Here is a 21,299-nt window from a genome sequence, read left to right on the forward strand (position 1 = left end):
AAATACTGACTAAAGGCACTTTAAACTTAGAGGATGTTTGGAGAGAAAGGGAGGGAGGAAGAGTGCAACAGTGCGCACGTGAGAGAGAGCTGTTTCATTTGTGGTGGGAGAGAGTGGATGATATTCATTGCTATAGAGAATAGGATGGAAATGGGTAAGACGCTTTAGTCTTATTTTCTACCCTTTTGATCTCTGACCTCAGATGCTTTAACTTTTCATTCAGACTTATGCTTCATTTGTAGAAGTAGTGTCATGACAAACATGCAATTCCTAATGTCATCTCATAATTTTTTAGAAACTCATATGCATTAGAATTGTTGCATTGTGTGAATAAAGACCATATGAGGGCGAAGTCATGTACTAAATGTCTTCTATAAATCTAATGACTTTATTTGTTTCAAGTCCTACTTGGTCATAGGTGGGAAATGTATAAAAACTGGGCTAACAAATTACCAAAATGTAACCTTCAACATGTTCGCCAGCATCTTCCTCCTGGCGGCCATCAGCCTGGACCGCTGTCTGTCCATGTGGGTGGTTGTGTGGGCCCATAACAAGTGCACGCCATGCAGGGCCGAGGTCATCTGTGTGGGGATCTGGTTAGCCTCATTGGTCTGCAGCCTCCCGTTCACCATCTTTCGGCAGATCATGCACTATGGTAATAGGACAATATGCGGTTATTAATTTTCCCATGATTACTCCACCTACAGGAAAATGGTTGTGTTCCGCTTCCTGCTGGGCTTTCTCATCCCCTTCCTGGTCACCATAGCCTCTTACATTGCCATATGGATACGCACCAGGCGCCTTGAGAGGAAAAACGTGCAGATCCCTCCGGATCATCGTCTCCGTTGTCCTGGCCTTTTTCATCTGCTGGTTGCTCTTCCACGTCTTACAGTTTCTGGACATCATGACAAATGGCAGCCCAGGCCTCAACCTGGTCGTGCATATTGGAATTCCCCTGTCCGCTAGCCTGGCCTTTCGCAAAAGCTGCCTGAACCCCATCCTGTACGTCTTCATGTGTGACGAGTTCCAGAAGAAGATGCGTCAGTCCGTGCTGGTTGTATTCGAGAACGCTTTTCCAGAGGACCAGGGGATGAACTTTGTGTCATCAATGCGCTCCCATCTCTCCCGTAAAGTCTAAGTCTATGACTCCAGAGAAGGACATTTACGCCTCACTGGTGACCAGTCTGATGGTAAAGTGGAAACCGAGGTGTGAGATGTCTTCAAAAGACAGGGCTAGTACATCTGTATTACAGTGTAATTTGACTATCTATACTGTAGTTATGAAACCTGAAATGGTCAGTAGTTGTGGTCATTGTGGTTTTCATGGTGGTATTAATCAAATCAATCAAATGTATTTTATAAAGCCCTTTTTACATCAGTTGTCACAATGTGCTTTACAGATACCCAGCCTAAAACCTCAAAAGTGCAAGTAATGCAAATGCAGTTAACGGATTTAACTTCTAATGTTATAGTGATGTTATGTTGAAGTTATGGGGGACCTTTTTTTGATGTTATGGGAAAATTATGGGGATGCTATGTTGACGTTATAGGGAAATGATGGGGACATTATCACACACAAATAGACAATAACACTCCTAAACCTCGAATTTCAAAATCTTACAAGACTGTTCGACCAGACGGATCGATTAACTGAAGGTATTTTGGTATCAAAAATGTTTAAAAAAAAACTCTTACGGTCATTTATTAATTTCTGTGTTTATATTTTTCTTGTAGCTAATATAAAAGAGTTGACTCCTAAAAGGACTCTTCGTAAGTGTTTTTCTTTGGTCAGATAAAGGTTTAACTTCAGACGACATTCCTTTGTGATCCAAAACAAACTGAACATTTAATGCCTGTATGTGATCAATATCTTGGACCTTATTTCATCCATGTGGACTGTGTTTCTGACCTGCAGATGACAAGATCCCTCTGGAAAAACCCTCTCCCAAAATAACTGCTGTGGAGAAATCCTTTGAATTACATTTCAGTAATCAATCAACTGTAAAAACAGCACTCTGGCAGATTTATTATAGCGATAAATAAATTACAATAGCTCAATAGTTTATAACTTTTTTACACAGTTTACTTACTTTAAATTAGGGAGACGTGTGTGAGACTTTTCTTTTGAACATCTATGCAAAAAAAAATATTCCCAAGGGCACTGCTTATCTGGGAAACTGGTGATCCTAAAACAAATATTTACCATTGGAATTGATTTAGAGTATCCCAGAATTTAGACAAATGTTGTACACTACTTAACCTGTTTACAAACTTTTCATGACACATTGTGGAATCAACAACAGACTATATAACGCATTACCAGATATTCTGTAATATGACAAAAAACGTTAATGTAATTATTATCCAAGAGTCCCAATACACCAGTCACAGGTGAACTTGGGCCCACCAGAAGCATCAACTTGCTGAAAGTATTGCTACATTTTCAAAACGAGGACTTTGGGTCCTTAAATGTGGCAGTATATGGTAAAAATGGGCTCCATGAGGCTCCTTTGACATTGTCACACGCAATGGCCTCCTTGGGGAGAGGACTAGGGCAGCGTCCTGGGGTAGATGACTTCCTCGTAGCTCCTACCTGCTCTATTCTTTTCTCCTCCCTCTGCTGTGGGATACTACCTGGAGGATTCCCAGCTAGCGGTCGTACATTTCCTTCATCTCTTTCAGGATCTTGATGCTCTCGCTATACCTCAGCTGATTCTTGTTGGACGCTTCTTTCCATCTGAACACAGTTATGTATATTAAGATTGATCGCAGCTAGATAAACAATGTTTACTGACAGAATTTGTATAAACTTTTTTCCCCAATCAAGATTACATTCGGATCAATAGTTGATATTCGACTCCCCAATCTATCCATGTCAACTAAGTTAGCTTTTGTGATTATTTAGATGCCTTGGACTTACTTTTGCCTTATCTTTTTCCAGCGTTCTATGTGGTTGTATATGAGGGGACCAGAGACAAGAGCTGTATCTGTAGACTGGTGACAAAGACAGACAGATTGTTTCAATCAACCGTTTTACTGTGGCAAATATGAAAGTGATGGCTAGGCGTAGTAGATGTTATACAGTACCTTGCTGACGATAGGCTTTTCTGTGGATGGGATCCTCAGATTGACAGGATCTCCAGAAGGGTTGAGAGGACAGGTGGTGGGCGGAGGGAGGCGATACACATTCTGTCCCTTACCATTGAGCATGTCTGCAGCCTGGTAAGATGCACGTGAAAACAAATACTGAACAGAGAGCTCTATTGAAAAATATATATATTTATGCCCACATTGTGGGCATCTTTGTCCTGCTTTTTGGGTGTGAGCTTACCTCCTCTTCCCCCATGCTGTGTGGGGGGCTTGGGGATGCAGCTCTCTCTCTCACTGCCGGGTTGTTCCTCATCCAGGCCCGGCAAATGGGGTAAAGTGGGGTACTGGTGGTGTACTGGGCCAGGTCCACACTGCGGTCAAACAACTTGATAATGTAGGCATCTAGCAGAGAGGGAGGAGAACAAATGATTGTACATGTAGGTGAATATCTAGAGCTTGAACGGTAGAGTCAGTGAGTGAGAGACAAAAGGTTTTTAAAAGTCAAACTACAGTGCCTTGCGAAAGTATTCGGCCCCCTTGAACTTTGTGACCTTTTGCCACATTTCAGGCTTCAAACAAAGATATAAAACTGTATTTTTTTGTGAAGAATAAACAACAAGTGGGACACAATCATGAAGTGGAACGACATTTATTGGATATTTCAAAATTATGCAAAATTATTCAGCCCCCTTAAGTTAATACTTTGTTGCGCCTCCTTTTGCTGCGATTACAGCTGTAAGTCGCTTGGGGTATGTCTCTATCAGTTTTGCACATCGAGAGACTGACATTTTTTCCCATTCCTCCTTGCAAAACAGCTCGAGCTCAGTGAGGTTGGATGGAGAGCATTTGTGAACAGCAGTTTTCAGTTCTTTCCACAGATTCTCGATTGGATTCAGGTCTGGACTTTGACTTGGCCATTCTAACACCTGGATATGTTTATTTTTGAACCATTCCATTGTAGATTTTGCTTTATGTTTTGGATCATTGTCTTGTTGGAAGACAAATCTCCGTCCCAGTCTCAGGTCTTTTGCAGACTCCATCAGGTTTTCTTCCAGAATGGTCCTGTATTTGGCTCCATCCATCTTCCCTGTCCCTGCTGAAGAAAAGCAGGCCCAAACCATGATGCTGCCACCACCATGTTTGACAGTGGGGATGGTGTGTTCAGCTGTGTTGCTTTTACGCCAAACATAACGTTTTGCATTGTTGCCAAAAAGTTCAATTTTGGTTTCATCTGACCAGAGCACCTTCTTCCACATGTTTGGTGTGTCTCCCAGGTGGCTTGTGGCAAACTTTAAACAACACTTTTTATGGATATCTTTAAGAAATGGCTTTATTCTTGCCACTCTTCCATAAAGGCCAGATTTATGCAATATACGACTGATTGTTGTCCTATGGACAGAGTCTCCCACCTCAGCTGTAGATCTCTGCAGTTCATCCAGAGTGATCATGGGCCTCTTGGCTGCCTCTCTGATCAGTCTTCTCCTTGTATGAGCTGAAAGTTTAGAGGGACGGCCAGGTCTTGGTAGATTTGCAGTGGTCTGATACTCCTTCCATTTCAATATTATCGCTTGCACAGTGCTCCTTGGGATGTTTAAAGCTTGGGAAATCTTTTTGTATCCAAATCCGGCTTTAAACTTCTTCACAACAGTATCTCGGACCTGCCTGGTGTGTTCCTTGTTCTTCATGATGCTCTCTGCGCTTTTAACGGACCTCTGAGACTATCACAGTGCAGGTGCATTTATACGGAGACTTGATTACACACAGGTGGATTGTATTTATCATCATTAGTCATTTAGGTCAACATTGGATCATTCAGAGATCCTCACTGAACTTCTGGAGAGGGTTTGCTGCACTGAAAGTAAAGGGGCTGAATAATTTTGCACACCCAATTTTTCAGTTTTTGATTTGTTAAAAAAGTTTGAAATATCCAATAAATGTCGTTCCACTTCATGATTGTGTCCCACTTGTTGATTCTTCACAAAAAAATATAGTTTTATATCTTTATGTTTGAAGCCTGAAATGTGGCAAAAGGTCGCAAAGTTCAAGGGGGCCGAATACTTTCGCAAGGCACTGTATCTGTGTTTGGCAGGGGATTGACATCTGCAGCAGACTTACTTTGTTTATGTTGGTTGCTCTCTGTTAAGCTATCATCCATCTCTTTCCGTTTCTTCCTCCGGTGCTGTGGAAACCGTGACGATGGCCTATGACATCAACAACAAGGGAAAGGGGTCAAGGCCTGTCAGTGTCTAACAGCCACACAGTCAGATGTGTTTAAAAAAATCAAATAAGACTTACCGCTTCCCAGCAGAAGATGGAGACACATCCCTATGGAAGAAATAGGCAATCGGAATTACTACAGAAGTAGTGGTACTAACGGAACCACAATAGGCTATTGAGTAAGTCTAAATAGCATACTTCTTTTAATATAAAAAAAAAATACAAAAAAAGAAAGAAAAAAAATGGCCATACTTGCTCAGAGACTCTTCTGCCATCTTTGTCTCGTCTTCATTTTGCTCCCTGTAAAACAGCAAAAACAGCATTTCCCATCACCTAAGCTTGATTAGAGGAAAATGAAAAGTTCCTGAAGCTGTACGTTTCAATGTCAAGCCAGTTAATGTACTGCATCTTCACAAATAAAATGAAAACACCAACCTCTCACTGTCACTCTTCTCTACCAGCCCCTGTAATACTGCATCTAGTCGGCTGCGTGCACCACTCCCCTCTGCATCTGTCATATATAAATAAACAGTCGACTTTACTTAGGAGAGATATAATAATTCCAGTAGATAGTGTTAGGTACCACTGTATCGTCAGCTGAATGGGTTTTTGGTTTTGAAATGTTCAAGCTCTCACCTGGCTTCTCAGTCTTGATCTTGACGTGATGCATGATCTACCCGTTCACACTGACATTCAAAAATCCCCAAAACAAAGATAAAATACAAGTTAGTTGGTAGCTAGCTACAACGACAAGCTTGATAAATTGATTATATAAGAGAAAACCCTGATTCAAAATGTTTCTAGATATTAACGTTAAATGACCCAAGGGGACACTGTTGTTGTGCCTGGATACTGAACCTAAGTAGCTAGTTAACGTTAGCTAATTGAAGCAGTCTTTTCTTGAATACGCATGTGTAGCCGCATTATTCGACTTGTGTCTATTTTATACATCACTTGTCATCAGCAGAACATTATTGTCGAATTAATGTCTAAAGGCCACGTATCTATACATAGAACGTAGTTTTGTTACCCTCCAACAACTAGCTAGCTAGCTGCCTGGTTAGCGCGGTGGTCGGATTTGTTTCAGTAGACTTTCCTCTTCCGCGCGCAGGTCGTTTCCTTTCTGCTGGTTGGGCAATGCGGAGTCAACTACACGACTATCATTGGTCCAGATCGATGTCTGTCACTTACCAACTTTCTGTAGATTGGCCAGAATCGATTGTTGTCGATAATGATGTTCTCGGAAAAGATCAACTCAACATTATCGAATCTGTCAAATAATTGAATAAAAAGTTATCCTACGAGGAATGTAACATTTAGAAAAGTATAACTAATTGTCTAGACTATGCATATTTTCCTAATCTAACTATTTTATTTAGCCGTTTGGTTGCCTGGTAACTGACACAAGTCCAAGCCAGATAAAAACCCGGAAGGCACAGTGTGTTTTTCTTTCATTGAATCAACCCAGGCAGTGATCAAATCGAGATGCTCAAGTAACATTTACATGGAAAGTACGTGCTTTTTAAAAAGTTAATACGTTATCGGTGTCAGTGATCTAGCCTTTCTAAATGAACAAACTAGTTGTAAACTGCAATGCTGTTAGCTAGCTAAGTTACAGGGAAAACGTTTTGCAGTGCTCTTTTCACTCTCTTGTTAAATCAAATGCATGTGTGCTAGCTATTTACCTGACACACACTTTAACACTGTCTCATCCTATGATTATAGCAAAGAGTAGTCTACATGTGGGCTATAACACTTCGCTGCCCATTGTGTGAGTTGGTGCCGGTGGTACTGTCAACATGAAATCCAGGTGAGACGTGGAACAAATAAAAATTAATGCAGAACTACCGTTTTCAAAACCAGAACGATGTGGGTTTTTTTTACCACAATGAAAATGGTCATCTTTTGTCTCTTGCTCTCTTAGTGGTGCTGCTCTGTTCACAAGGAACAACCCCTTTCCGCCAGACCCACCTCTGGGAAAAACACATTTACAACCCCTCACGCACCAAGAAGCTTCCAAAACAACAGAGGAAACCCGTAAGAACTGAACTATGGGGCTGTCGGGGTCTTTTCCAAATACACATACTCCAATACAGTAAATGCATGTATTGTCAGTATAGTCTCCTGATCAAACTAACTTTTTTTCCTGGTTTGTCTTAGACCCTGAACCCTGTTGGCCTTGCCCAGCTGTCTAGCCCTCCTCCTCCCCAGACACACTCACTGAGCCCAGAGGACCTGTGCTTCCTTGGGGCAGCCAACCACTTTGTCCTCTGTCCTCCTCCTGCCACTAGGCCCAGCCTAGTTTTTAAGAGTCCTGGCCCTCCACTGATCTTGTGTCCTCCCCGGCCAACACTGCCGCCTCCCCGAACACAGACAAAGGCATAGGACCCAACATCGGGAAAGTCCCTGGTTTCCACTGGGGGAGGAGAGCAGGAAGATTCAGTGTTGGTAAAGTATGCTTAATTCTATTTCTAGAATTACATAATGGTGATTTGTTTTATTTGTGACGTGTCATACAGCATTTGTGACCCTGCATCCTCATGTATGTCTTCATTGTAGTGTGTATAATGATATCCACAATAAGCTTGCAGGTGACGAATATAGGATTTTTGTATTGCTTTATGGTGTTATGCCCTTTACATGTCTCATTAATAACTACAATAATTCCTATTTCCAAGAACATTGAACGCTTTCGTCACGGAAGGCCGCAGAGTCGAGAGCAACGTCTGCAGACGTCGGCAATGGTGGGAGAGGGCCAGCAGCCTTTCTGGTGGCTGTCCTCCTCCCCTCTACCCTCCAGTTCTACACCCACTCAAACCACTGACAAAGGTACTTCACTTTACTCATTCATTGTTCTTTACATCTCATTGAAACTCATTAAAAGTTTTGCTGGCTCGATAAAACAAGGAATCTAGTGACCGTTGTGATGCATTTGACCAACTGTTTAAAGGAAAGAAATCAAGAATGTAAGGACAAATCCATCTAACAACCCAGATAGCACCATCAAAATGAAATCTATACACTGGATGAATATGTACAGCAGTAGCTATATTAGTGAGATATATCAAGAATCCAGTATGTAAATAAATATGCTGTGTGTATAAACAGTAAAATACAATTTCTTATTAATTCCCTATTTCTTTATGCACACAGGCCTTTCCCTTAGAAAAGACTCAGCCACCACCCTCAGTCCAGTTGGGTAGTTTTGGCATGGCACAACCCTCTCCCCATGCAGGGGACTCCTTGATCTTAGTGCCATGGTGTGTGATGAACCTTGTTGTTACACGTGTACATTGAATTGGTGGGGTCAGTGTAGCCATCTAGTGGTGTTAATTGGAACAGCATTGTTCTGTTCATGCTATGTTTTGTTAAGAGTTTGTGTTTGAGATGTATTGGACAGGTTTATGTAATGCTGTCAAGTGTGCAAGAGCCAGAATGGCTGAGATCTATTGGAAGAAAGACTACCCATGCAGAGTGCCTCTCCTCATAAATATTTGCATACCAACACCAGATGACATGTCCTGCCCAACCAATGTGTTTATGTGAACTAGTCAGAAGCTGTTCCCTTTGATTATGCAACTGTGTTTGATGACTTTGTTGATACCCCTTCTGGTCAAAACACCGCTCCATATCCAGCTTGCTGCATATCCCTGAGGGAATGAGCTAAACTCTATGCAACTGACGTGAGCTTTTATAGAACTGATCCATAAAGCGTTTTCAAAACGAAACCCGCTGAGGGCTCAGTTACACAACATTGTGAATGTTCTAGAATGTTGGTGATAGAAATGGTGACAGGAGATGATGCCTCTAATGCACTCACTGGCCTCTCTTTCTGATGCCCTGTCAGGGCCTGTCAGACTCCTCTCACGGTGACCTTGGAGGCTCCGAGATACTGCATCTACAGGAGAAGGCCAGTAGACTGCTACACAGAAGGTGGATATGCTGGGAGGAATGGGGTTGGGGTCAATTAAATGTAATTCAATCAGTTGCAATGTGGAGAATTGGATTAGTCTTACAAAAAAAAAAAATGTTTTCAGTGAGCACTCACTCAGTAGTGGATATATCCTCATCAGCTCTGAGGGCCTGGGCTGCTCCAATTTGTCCTCCCCTGTGAGCATAGATGAGCCAGTCCGAAGGCCTATAATTACCACTCTTATCAACTCAACCACTGGTGAGTCATGTGGGTTGGGAAGTTCAAAACATCTGATTTGCATGAATTTCCCTGGTCTCAACCACATTATATTGCTTTTTCAAACTCCCAGAGCCACTGTTATTCTGTGCTCTTGCCACGTCCCTCATTTCTCATGGTCACCATTTAGTTTCCTTTTGCAACTTTCTTTATTCTCACACATATTGCAATAACTCTTCTTGTGCAACCGCTTCCTCAAGTTGTGGGGAACCTAAGCTCTTCAGACCTCTATGCTGGAACCGTGCCCAAACTGTCTGTGGTTGGTCCCCCTGACCCATGCACTCGCCCAGAGGAGGACATCAGCTTTCAGTGGCGCCTGAGGAGAAAGATGGAGCAGGCCAGTCGGTGGTCACACCCACATCAGGTTCGCACCCTTCATCAGCACTCTGTCAGCTGGCAGGCACAAGGTACTTACCCTCCTGTCTACTACACCTGCTATTAGAAATATCTTTTGAAGTCTCTTTGAAATGTCTGCTATTGTGTGGTAGGATTTTCCAATGCATTTAGCTAATCACAGATAATTTGATTTATTTTCCTTCGTTAGATACAGCGGAATCCCCACCCTGCATATTCCACTCACCTGCTCCTTCACCCCAGCCCCCCAGGAGACCAGTGTCCCCCATGGACCATTCTCCTCTGCAGCTGCCCTCCCCATCTCCAGCCCCACCGTCTCCAAGTTGTAGCCGGATACCCTGGTCTGTCCCCACATGCACCTCCTCTGTGACATCGTTCCTTATACCACTCAACCCCTCTCCCCTCCACCCAGCCACCAGAGGAGCCCAAAGAGGAGGGAGGTCTCTAGGGCCGACCGGACCATCAGGCAGCCCAAAGCCCAGTTCAGCTCCACAGACACCTCCACTGAGGAGCCCACTAGTAAACATGAGTCCTCTTCAACACCACCCGCCTTGTCTCTTCGCCTTGCTCGCATCACGTTGGTGATGCCGACCATGCTGAGAGGCCCAGCTATACAGATTGGAGTGTAAGCCAACACAGCACCAGATGTAAAGACAGGGTCACCCCATGGAGAGAGGAGCCCAGCAGAGGCGGGGGCAACAGGAAAGCAGGCCAGGGGTAGTGAGAGAGGGCCGCCCTGGAGATCGTGCTCCATCACCCTCTCCCATACACATTAACCTGGGACAGGTCAGTTAACACCGTGGGTCATCAGCATCACCGATGCTAGATACCATTAATACATTGAAGAAAGACAGTTATACATTTTTCATTGTTACAATAATATTCATTTACTTTATTAATTTATCCAGGTTAGTTTAATTTAGATGAAGATATTAGATGAGTAAAGCATATTAATTTACCTTAGTAAATTGTAGTTTCAGAGGTAATGTTACCGACCATGGACTCCCCGGACCCGCCCAGAACCCCTGTGTCCTCTGACTCGCCCAGATATGCGCCCCCACAGTCCCCCGCCCTGCCTCCCAGTGCACAGCAGCCCCGGGAGGTCGTAGCTCAGCTGCTGCAGGAGGCTGAAGGTGAGACTGCCTGGTGCAGTGGGGACTGCTGACCTTAACTCTCTAGGTAGCAGAGGTGGAATAGACTCTGGCCGTATAATACAGTGTGTGTATATATAGCCTCCAGTCAAGTTCCACCGGGACTGAATCCAAACAAACTTTTTCCTGAAAATTTCATTTCTATACATGCATTACTTACTCTAAATAATAAGTTAGGATTTTGCCCTAAATGCTAAAGGGGTCTTTTGCTTACTATATAGGGCAGCATAACAATTGAGTGATGCCATAGTCTTCTGTTACTGTCAATGTACTCCTGTGTGGACCAGTGACAGTTATTGGTTTTTACTTCACCTTGCTCTTGTTCATGTGTACATTTCTGGCTATCTATACCTTTGTACAATTAACATGTGATCTAATATAACATATTATGACCACCTGGCATAGCTTTGCTGGAAAGTAACTAAAGTTAGAACAAAAATAATCGGTCATGTAATCAACTGCTCCTAAAGTTACTTTTGTTATCTGCACAGTGACATTTTAACTGCGTATTTTTTTCCCCCTTAAGATTCAGACGAGCAAGAGTTTAAAGACGACCCCTTACTGAATGTCTTAAGGCAGCAGAGGATGGGTGAAGGAGTAAATCAGGTAAAGAACTGGTATATGTTCCCTAGATACAGTACATCCTTCGTCATTTATTTCATTGACCTTTCCATTACTCATTAAGATAATGAACTTAATATATTTTCAGGGTAATTACAGTGCCTTAGAAACTATTCACTTTTTTCCACATTTTGTGTTAAAGCCTGAATTTAAAATGGATTCATTAGAGATTTTTTTTGTCACTGGCCTACACAATACCCCATAGTGTCAAACGTGGAATTATGTTATTAGAAATCGTTACAAATGAATTAAAAGCTGAAAAATGTATTGCGTTAAGTATTCAACCCCTTTGTTATGGCAAGCCTAAATAAATTCAGGAGTAAAAATGTGCTGAACAAGTCGCATAATAAGTTGCATGGTCTCAATCTGTGTGCAATAGTGTTTAACATGATTTCTGAATGACTACCTCATATATATATATATATATATATATATATATATATATATATATATACCCCACACATACAATTATCTTTAAGTTCCCTCAGTTGAGCAGTGAATTTCAAACACAGATTCAACCACAATGGCCAGGGAGGTTTTCCAATGCCTCACAATTAAGGGCACATATTGGCAGATGGGTAAACAAAGAGGAAGAAAAAAAGCAGACATTGAGTATCCCTTTGAGCATAGTGAAGTTATTAGTTACACTTTGGATGGTGTATCAATACACCCAGTCACTACAAAGATACAGGTGTCCTTGTTTACTCAGTTGCCGGAGAGGAAGGAGACCGCCTAGGGATTTCACCATGAGGCCAATGGTGACTTTAAAACAGTTAGAGTTTAATGGCTGTGATAGGAAATAACTGGGGATTGGTCAACCACATTGTACTTACTCCACAATCCTAACCTAAATGACAGTGAAAAGTAGGAAGCCTGTACAGAATAAAAATATTCCAAAATATACATAATGTTTGCAATAAGGTATTAAAAAGTAAAACTGCAAAAAATGTGGCAAAGAAATTCTATTTTTGTCCTGAATACAAAGTGCTATGTTTGGGGCAAATACAACACATTACTGAGTAACACTCTCCATATTGTCAAGCATAGTGGTGGCTGCATTATGTTATGGGTATGCTTGTAATCGTTAAGGACTGAGGAGTTTTTCAGGATAAAAGAAACTGAATGGAGCTAAACACAGGCAAACTCCTAGAGTAAAACATGCTTCAGTCTACTTTCCACCAGACACTGGGAGATTAATTCAAATCAAATTTTATTGGTCACATACACATGGTGAACAGATGTTATTGCGAGTGTAGCGAAATGCTTGAGCTTCTAGTTCCGACAGTGCAGTAATAGCTTACAAGTAATCTAACAATTTCACAAGTACTTTGTATACACTCAAGTGTAAAGGAATGAATAAGAATATGTACATATAAATATATGGATGAGCTATGGCCGTGCGGCATAGGCAAGATGCAGTAGATGGTTTAGAGTACAGTATATACATATGAGATGAGTAATGTAGGGTATGTAAACATTATATAAAGTGGCATTGTTTAAAGTGACAAATGATACATTTATTACATTAATTATTAAAGTGGCTAGAGATTTGAGTCTATGTTGGCAGCAGCCACTCTGTTAGTGATGGCTGTTTAACAGTCTGATGGCCTTGAGATAGAAGCTGTTTTTCAGTCTCTAGGTCCCAGCTTTGATGCACTGATCTCGCCTTCTGGGTGATAGTGGGGTGAACAGGCAGTGGCTCGGGTGGTTGTTGTCCTTGATCCTTTTTGGCCTTCCAGTGATATCGGGTGCTGTAGGTGTCCTGGAGGGCAGGTAGTTTGTCCCCAGTGATGCATTGTGCAGACCTCACTACCCTCTGGACAACCTTACGGTTGTGGGCAGAGCAGTTGCCGTACCAGGCCCGACAGGATGCTCTCGATTGTGCATCTGTAAATGTTAGTAAGGGTTTTCGGTGACGAGACAAATTTCTCCTGAGGTTGAAGAGACGCTGTCTGTGTGGGTGGACCATTTCAGTTTGTCTGTGATGTGTACGCCGATTCACCTGTCAGCAAGATTGTAACCTAAAACATAAGGCCAAATCTACACTGGAGTTGGTTTCCAAGGAGAAAGTCAATGTACCTGAGTGGCTGAGTAACAGTTTTTAATTAAATCGATTTGAAAATCTATGGCAAGACCTGAAAATGGTTGTCTCGCAATGATCAACAACCCATTTGACAGAGTTTGAAACAAATAATGGGGAAATGTTACACAATCCAGGTGTGAAAAGCTCTTAAAGAGACTTACCCAGAAAGATTCACAGCTGTAATCACTGCCAAAGGTTCTTCTACAAATTTCTGTATTTCATTTTCAATAAATGTGGAATAATTTCTAAAAACATAGATTGTGAATTCAGGCTGTAACACAACAAAATGTGGAATAAGTCCAGGGGTATTAATACTTTCTGAAGGCCCTGTATACAGCCTTTTTCTAAAATGGATTAAATAAATAAATAAATATTTTCATCAATCTACACACAATATCCCATAATGACAAAGCAAAAACAGGTTTTTAGAACAGGACAATGACCCTAAGTACACAGCCAAGACAATGCAGGAGTGACTTCGGGACAAGTCTCTGAATGTCCTTGAGTGGCCCAGCCAGAGCCTGGACTTGAACCTGATCGAACATCTCTGGAGAGACCTGAAAATAGCAGGGCAGCGATGCTCCCCATCCAACCTGACAGAGCTTGAGAGGATCTGCAGAGAAGAATGGGAGAAACTCACCAAATACAGGTGTGCCAAGCTTGTAGCGTCATACCCAAGAAGACTCTAGGTTGTTATCGCTGCCAAAGGTGCTTCAACAAAGTTTTTTTTAATTTATTTTATTTCACCTTTATTTAACCAGGTAGGCTAGTTGAGAACACGTTCTCATTTACAATTGCGACCTGGCCAAGATAAAGCAAAGCAGTTCGACACATACAACAACACAGAGTTACACACGGAGTAAAATAAACATACAATCAATAATGCAGTAGAAAAATAAGTCTATATACAATGTCAGCAAATGAGGTGAGATAAGGGAGGTAAAGGCAAAAAAAAGGCCATGGTGGCGAAGTAAATACAATATAGCAAGTAAAACACTGGAATGGTAGATTTGCAGTGGAAGAATGTGCAAAGTAGAAATAAAAATAATGGGGTGCAAAGAAGCTAAATAAATACAGTAGGGGAAGAGGTAGTTGTTTGGGCTAAATTATAGATGGGCTATGTACAGGTGCAGTAATCGGTGAGCTGCTCTGACAGCTGGTGCTTAAAGCTAGTGAGGGAGATGTGTTTCCCGTTTCAGAGATTTTTGTAGTTCGTTCCAGTCATTGGCAGCAGAGAACTGGAAAGTTCTGAATATTTATGTAAATATCATATTTCAGTTCTTTATTTGTAATACATTTTGCAAAAAAAAAAAAACTTTTGCTTGGTCATTATGGGGCATTGTATGTAGATTGAGGGGGAAAAAAACGATTTAAACCATTTTAGAATAAAGATGTAACAGAACAAAATGTGGAAAAAGTCAAGGGGTCCGAATACTTTCCGAATGCACTGTATTGTTAAATCATGATGTGTTATGCTGATTGTTTTGTCTTGAGTAAAATTGTACTTTTTCTTTTCTCATTGCAGACACAGATATGGATCCTAGAGTGATATAATATTTGGCTATGCAAAGCATTGAAGCAACCTTGGAACATGCTCTAAAAATAGATGTTTTTTCTTTCAGCGAGGTGGACTCACTGTTGGATGAATTCCAGGAAGCGTGATCACTGGTGGTGAGCACACACATGGAACAAAAACAACAATCAATTCAACAGCATTTTTATTTTTGTACCGAAATATAGTGCATTTATTTTTGTTAACAAATTCTCTTTTTACAATGAATAGTTAAATATACAACAACCTTACAGTTGGGTTTTGTGAACATTCTTGATAATCTGATTGTTAACCTTTACACATGATTTAGAGGGCATTAGACACGCCACACAATCAAATCAACATTTTCAATGGTTTTATATCATATTTACAATAAATGGTTCCATAAAAATATTAAGATTGATGAGTTAAATGGGATTCTTTAGGATGAGGGATGCTTTTAAATGAGAGATCTGTCCTGTTAATATGTACAAACCTAATTTTAATGCTGTGACAGCTTAGTTAATGGGTGTTTTGGTACAGGCAGGCACCAGCTCCTTGGTGAGTGTTTGATATGTCTGTTGGAGGAGAGCGTGCCTGTATTTTTGCTTCTATCCTTATTTGGTGTGTGTACAGTTTACCAAGTTACCAATTACTTCACACTGGAAGAAGTTAAGATACCCATAACTACTTTTTTATTTTCTTTAACTAAAGTTAATTTGAAAAATTGCAAACTTCTTTGCGATAAACTATTTTAAATTATAAATGTCAGACTACAAATTGCAAGAACAGATCACTCTGTAGTAAGATGTTAACAGAAAGTGTAATTTAGCATATTAAACAACTGTTTCAAATGAGAATTAGAAAGGGGTAATACTGAAAAAGGAAATGATTGCCTACTTCACCCATGTTTTCAATTTGCAAAAGAAGTAGTGTGTAGTTCCAGTAGTTAACTACTTTTTTTTTTGCTGTGTAGCAAACTACCAGATATGAACTGCCACCAAGCTACTGCAAAATGTAGTTAAATTACTAGTTGAACTACATGTAGTTTACTACTACCCCCACAACACTGGTTCCTATGGATTGTGTGTTTGTTCTTATGGTGTGTATGCTCATGATTCTGAGTGGGGCAGGTGTCTGGAGTTCTCCCCCTGCAGCATAGGGGCCGATATGATGAGGATGCCTTCAGGCGACACAGCCGACTCCAGAGCCATGGAGTCCACTCCCTCTGGAATCCTGTAGCGCCGGTTAAACTGTCGCGTCACCAGCCCCGACCCATCCTGCAAACACACGTTATAGTGAACACAGTCAGTGAGGAATGCTCGTTTTCAGGCTAACAAGTGGCCTTGTTTCCAGTCTGTTTGGTCAGTAGTTGTCTGAAGCAGAAACAGACTGCATAGCAACCAGGCTATATTCAATGTCTGTCATCACACTATGGCAGTGTGATTATGAACAGAGAACAACTCTTGCATAATACATGTAACACAGTAGTTGCTTACTTTTTTCTCTTTGTGTTTCCCTTGGACCTCCACAAAGTCTCCTGTCACCTTGACCATCAGCTCCTCTGGGTTGAAGTGTTTCACATCAACCTGAACTGTGAATCGACTGTGGTCACAACACACCTGGCAACAGGGGAAGATACCAATATTACTACTCAAATTGACACTTGCTGCTCTATTACTGCTGGTTTAATATACTTTTATGTAATTATATTCAAATGATAAAGGCAAGAGCACCTGCAGTAAATGGGCATTCATTAAAATGTCAGTAGAATATAGAAAGTAAAACATAAAATGTATTAATCAAAGCTACCTCATTGATACAGAACAAAGTCATGAAAAATGAATCCAGAAATGGTTTGATCAGTGAGAAATTAGAACACTGCATGCGTGCAGTGTAACGGGAATAAACCTACCTGTGCAGAGCCAGTTTGCTCCGTCACTGGGGTGAGCAGCTCCGACGGCGTGAATGAGTACAGCCCGAATGTCCCGTTCAGCCCGGGAAGAAGAGGCGGCAGGACCCTCTCCCATGCGATACCGCTGGCTGGAAAAGTGGGTGGCAGATCGAAGTCCATTTCGCGTCTGAGGTAAAAAATTAAATATGCAGTGATTACTACAGCCTTTCACACCCGTATGGGCCGGGGATGTTACGAATATTCTAGGCCACAGGAAGAAATCGCACATGGGAAAAATGATAGACCTACATTTATTGGACGATTCGAGAAACTATTAGCCTAATAGAAGTTGTTAGAATGAAGCAAGAAATAATTCAACTATAATATATCCCCTTCACTGCGGAGGTTCAGAAAGTGATTGATTCGTAAAGACTACAGCGATGGTTTTTATAGTCCTTGTCAAATCTGGAATATTGTAAATAATACCGAATACGCTTGAACCTCAAAGACCTTTCAAATTGTTGCTGGGAAGGGTCACCGTGTAAAATCCCGTTTGAGACGTAGAGTCGTTAGCACTTACCGTTATGAGATGCCTGCAAGTCCTATTATGTTCTGACTGCCAATAGGATGGATTGCTGCGTCCGTGTATCTGACTGCCCTTTTCCCTGACAAACTGTGGAAGTGCCAGTTACGGTCTGTATTTATGATAGCAGGAGTTAGATAATGAGGCGGGAACTTCGCTGTGGGGCACCCTGCTTGCTTTGGATTCACCACCAGACCCCCTGGGAATAATGATTTTATTTTAGTTGTGATCAAATGCTTCGATAGCGTGGGGACCTGCCTTAAGGAACACTCCTCCCTATCATATCAACCTAAATATGAAGAACTGTTACTATATTCTCCATTATAATCATATAGTGTACGTGTGATAGTGCACCTTTTTAATTAAGCTTACATGGTCGTTTTCCTTGACACCTATTGGGAGCCCCTTCTGGTGATTTGGCAATTGACATTCAACACTGCCAAAAGCAGTAATCTCAATACAGTGTTCTGCCAGGCAACAGTTCAGACGCTTCCTTCTAGGGATAGACTGCATAACTGACTGGACTGCTCAATAATTGCTACAACAGATTCGTTGAAAACTGATTCAATATTGCAATTTTATTTTGACAGGCTTAATTGGAACGATGGTATCCATTAGGCCTACACTGCATAAACTGTGCTTATCCCGGGTTATCAACTGGGGCATGAGGATTCTTTTTCTTTACCTACACTTATTAAACAGAGGTTGAACAAGGTCACAAACATTGTCAATGTCACACCCTGTAACAATATTTGACCAAATACTGGAATGTTTAAGATGTTACAATATTTATTGTATAGGTCTACATACTTCAGATTTTTCTGTTACATTGTTTATGTAATGATCTTTTGATCAATGTGAAGCAGGCACACTAATCTTCAATCACATTGGCCTTATTTGGAAGTCTTTCTATTCAAAAGAAAAATTATTCAATATTTGTATTAATTTTATAATTTCTACAGAGATGATCATAATCCCAAAGAGAGGGATGAACAAATCTGTGATTAATGTTGGCCAGTCTCCCCGAGCCACTTTGTCCTGGTGATTAAAACGACCTTATAATAAATTAGGTCATCATGACATGCAGGGTGAACATCATGTTCTACAATTACACTGACACCACATCCACAACAATGTCATATAAGCCTCCAGCATGTCACAGATCTTAGCACCTCATCGATTGGGTATCTTATGACCATCCATCACACACACATCTGATTTGGGTTTACATCCACTGCCCCTTGACCCCATTTAGAGCAGACAGTCGTGTGACTTATACAACCCTGGCAGACTCAATGGACTTGTTAAGTACTGGAGCTGGTGGGGTGACATGTCCTTCCTGCCATGGCGTCAGTTGGTAATAGAAGTAGAGTCTGACTGAGTGCCTAAAAATGGCATCAACCATGATCCTGAAGAGGGGGGGGTAACATTTGCTACAGATGGATTGAGTTTCATAATAGGCGCCTAAGAGATTGGCCAGAAGCGGACCTCATTTAAGCACTTAAAAAAATAATAATTCTGCAATCATAAAGTACTTTACTGGCTAATATCTCATCACTGTTGGAATGGTTTACACAGAGTACAAAGGATACTATGAATATTATTATCTGGAATAAGTATGTTGTTATTGTGAGCAGTGTTACACAAATACTGACATATTAAACACAAAGCCAATTGGATATTGTTATCCAAAGCTATTCTCATGCCATTCATATTATCCATAGGAGTCAAATGTCTAATGAAATGCACACTAGACCACAATCTGGCATCTAAACTCAAAACCTTATTACAGCAAATAAAAAAGGCATACACTTCCATTTAATTTAGAAAGTTAATGAATTTGCTATTTATTTTTGTCATACATACCATTCGCCTGTATAACCTTCCAAATTTACTCAAACGTGTTGAGACATCCACACACTACACACAATTTGGGGAAAAGGTGCAGTGTTCATAGGACATCTTCCCACTCATTAAAGCCCAGAAGAAAATTACCATGGTTATCCATTGAGAAACTACACGTTTAACTATTTCAACCTATGTTAGATTTGCCTATTAATTCTGTCATGGTAAAGTTTTATACAGTAGGAAGCTTTCTTGTTTCCCCGCCTTGTCTGTCTCAGGGAATGCCAAGTGGAATGGTGAAGGAGAGGTAGTCGCCCACCTCACCCCATTCTGCTCTGAAGTGCTGGAATATGGTTATCCATGTGGTGAGTACTGCAACCCACAGTAGCAACCCCAGCCCTGAACGCTTTACATCTGAAAGAGAGATGTAATGTATTGTAGTCATGTTTGCATAGAAACTGCATGCTTTCACTAATACTTACACTAATGTTAATTAAACTAATACAAAGCCAACTTTGTTTTAGCTGGATCATCTTATCTCATCATGGATCATAGGCCTACATCTCATAAGACACACAACCTGTAACAAATGTATTATTTATCCAGTATGTGGATTTGCCACAACAAATATGGACAACTAATCATTTGTACAGGAATCTTGAGTTACATTAATTAACAGCACTTTCTCTGTGTACATTGACTCTGATTGGATGATTGACACTCACATGTTTTGATCTGAAGTTGTTCAGTATATGTTGGCTTTACAAAGGCCTCTTTGAAAAACCACACCACATTCACCAGCCACAGGAACGGAAGGAATGCAAATCCCCCTGAGATAGAAAGTCATTACAGTATTACTACATGATTCTTGCATTACTTATATATATATATATATACACACACACACGTTGTAAACACTAACATTGGAGAGCTCATGCAATGTTTTTCTCTTTGAACCATGCTATTGGCTTATAATTAGAGAAAAACAACACTTGGTGGTTCAGACTTACCAACTTACCGAAATAGTATTTCCTACAGAGGGTGAGTTTCTCCTCATTGGGAAGGCGCTCTAGGTTCATGTTGATTTCCTGTTATTTCCCCCTTCGTATTGACAGCTTTTCAAAGAGACCTTGAAGTATGATGGAAGAGGATAAAAGTGAGAGGGTATTTTGAAGATCAAGACTGGCACATTTCGGCTTCATGGAACTGCCCGTCTGTAAAATACGAGGGTGCCATCTATCGATAAGAATGGAACAAGTCTTGTGTTTCCACCGAACTTTTGCCTGGCTATCTGCCCAGATGACACGATAACATATTTAAACACCAATTTTGCGAACTGAAGTATTTTAAGGCGAAATGTGTAGGCTAGTAGATACGTTTTGAAAAAGCAGTCGAGAATAATGCGTACTGGATGGATAAAAATATATGCTACAATGTTAACAGCAATTGTCCTCTATTACAGAAAATACATAATTAATAATATTTTCCGAGGCTTTTACCTGTAATCTTTAATTACATAGATGTCAAATACCTCTAAATTGCTTGACAACTTCACGTTCAACAGCTCAAAACATACACACAAAAGAGAATGTCAATTTGTTCATTTCCGCTTCCTACTCCAGTTTTCTGAAGAGGGGGATGTGACGTCCATATTGCCCCCCCCTCCGTTCGTTGTAGTTCAGATAGCGTACATAGAAACGTATGTTTTGGCATTTAAATTAAAATATATTTCAACAGTGTA

At 40.9% G+C, this 21,299-nt stretch overlaps 3 protein-coding genes and 2 pseudogenes across 5 annotated transcripts; 2 read left to right on the forward strand and 3 right to left on the reverse strand.

Annotated features, from left to right (window-relative positions):
- The first annotated feature begins 471 nt into the window (after nt 1-471).
- Nucleotides 472-1,231, forward strand: LOC110538320 (annotated as a pseudogene).
- Nucleotides 1,232-1,831: 600 nt separating this feature from the next.
- On the reverse strand, nt 1,832-6,428 carry LOC110538325 (protein lin-37 homolog). Its single transcript, XM_021625073.2, has 10 exons — nt 6,338-6,428; nt 5,944-5,993; nt 5,743-5,818; nt 5,560-5,607; nt 5,386-5,415; nt 5,206-5,291; nt 3,332-3,492; nt 3,088-3,219; nt 2,921-2,994; nt 1,832-2,737 (listed from the first exon to the last, which is right to left on the reverse strand). The coding sequence occupies exons 2-10, from the start codon at nt 5,975-5,977 to the stop codon at nt 2,650-2,652; spliced, it is 729 nt and encodes a 242-aa protein (XP_021480748.1). The 5' UTR covers nt 5,978-5,993; nt 6,338-6,428; the 3' UTR covers nt 1,832-2,649.
- A 99-nt stretch (nt 6,429-6,527) lies between these two features.
- LOC110534494 lies at nt 6,528-15,461 on the forward strand (annotated as a pseudogene). Its single transcript, XR_005039445.1, has 13 exons — nt 6,528-6,818; nt 7,033-7,117; nt 7,232-7,344; nt 7,468-7,760; nt 7,986-8,136; nt 8,461-8,567; nt 9,155-9,240; nt 9,345-9,478; nt 9,697-9,903; nt 10,041-10,427; nt 10,825-10,983; nt 11,528-11,607; nt 15,328-15,461. The product of XR_005039445.1 is annotated as a proline and serine-rich protein 3-like (transcript).
- hspb6 (heat shock protein, alpha-crystallin-related, b6) lies at nt 15,407-18,154 on the reverse strand. Of its 2 annotated transcripts, none has more exons than XM_021625096.2 (4): nt 17,711-18,154; nt 17,152-17,317; nt 16,736-16,858; nt 15,407-16,516 (listed from the first exon to the last, which is right to left on the reverse strand). In XM_021625096.2, the coding sequence occupies exons 2-4, from the start codon at nt 17,308-17,310 to the stop codon at nt 16,349-16,351; spliced, it is 450 nt and encodes a 149-aa protein (XP_021480771.1). In that variant the 5' UTR covers nt 17,311-17,317; nt 17,711-18,154; the 3' UTR covers nt 15,407-16,348. The 2 variants fall into 2 exon arrangements, with proteins under 2 accessions (XP_021480771.1, XP_021480779.1); XM_021625104.2 differs by lacking the exon at nt 17,711-18,154 and adding an exon at nt 17,440-17,697.
- Nucleotides 18,155-18,484: 330 nt separating this feature from the next.
- LOC110538355 (gamma-secretase subunit PEN-2) lies at nt 18,485-21,220 on the reverse strand. The gene is made up of 4 exons (XM_021625116.2): nt 21,090-21,220; nt 20,577-20,687; nt 20,284-20,388; nt 18,485-19,972 (listed from the first exon to the last, which is right to left on the reverse strand). The coding sequence occupies exons 2-4, from the start codon at nt 20,635-20,637 to the stop codon at nt 19,833-19,835; spliced, it is 306 nt and encodes a 101-aa protein (XP_021480791.1). The 5' UTR covers nt 20,638-20,687; nt 21,090-21,220; the 3' UTR covers nt 18,485-19,832.
- Between the last annotated feature and the right edge of the window lie 79 nt (nt 21,221-21,299).

Source organism: Oncorhynchus mykiss, chromosome 2 (genome assembly GCF_013265735.2).
Source record: "Oncorhynchus mykiss isolate Arlee chromosome 2, USDA_OmykA_1.1, whole genome shotgun sequence".
Taxonomy (NCBI): domain Eukaryota; kingdom Metazoa; phylum Chordata; class Actinopteri; order Salmoniformes; family Salmonidae; genus Oncorhynchus; species Oncorhynchus mykiss.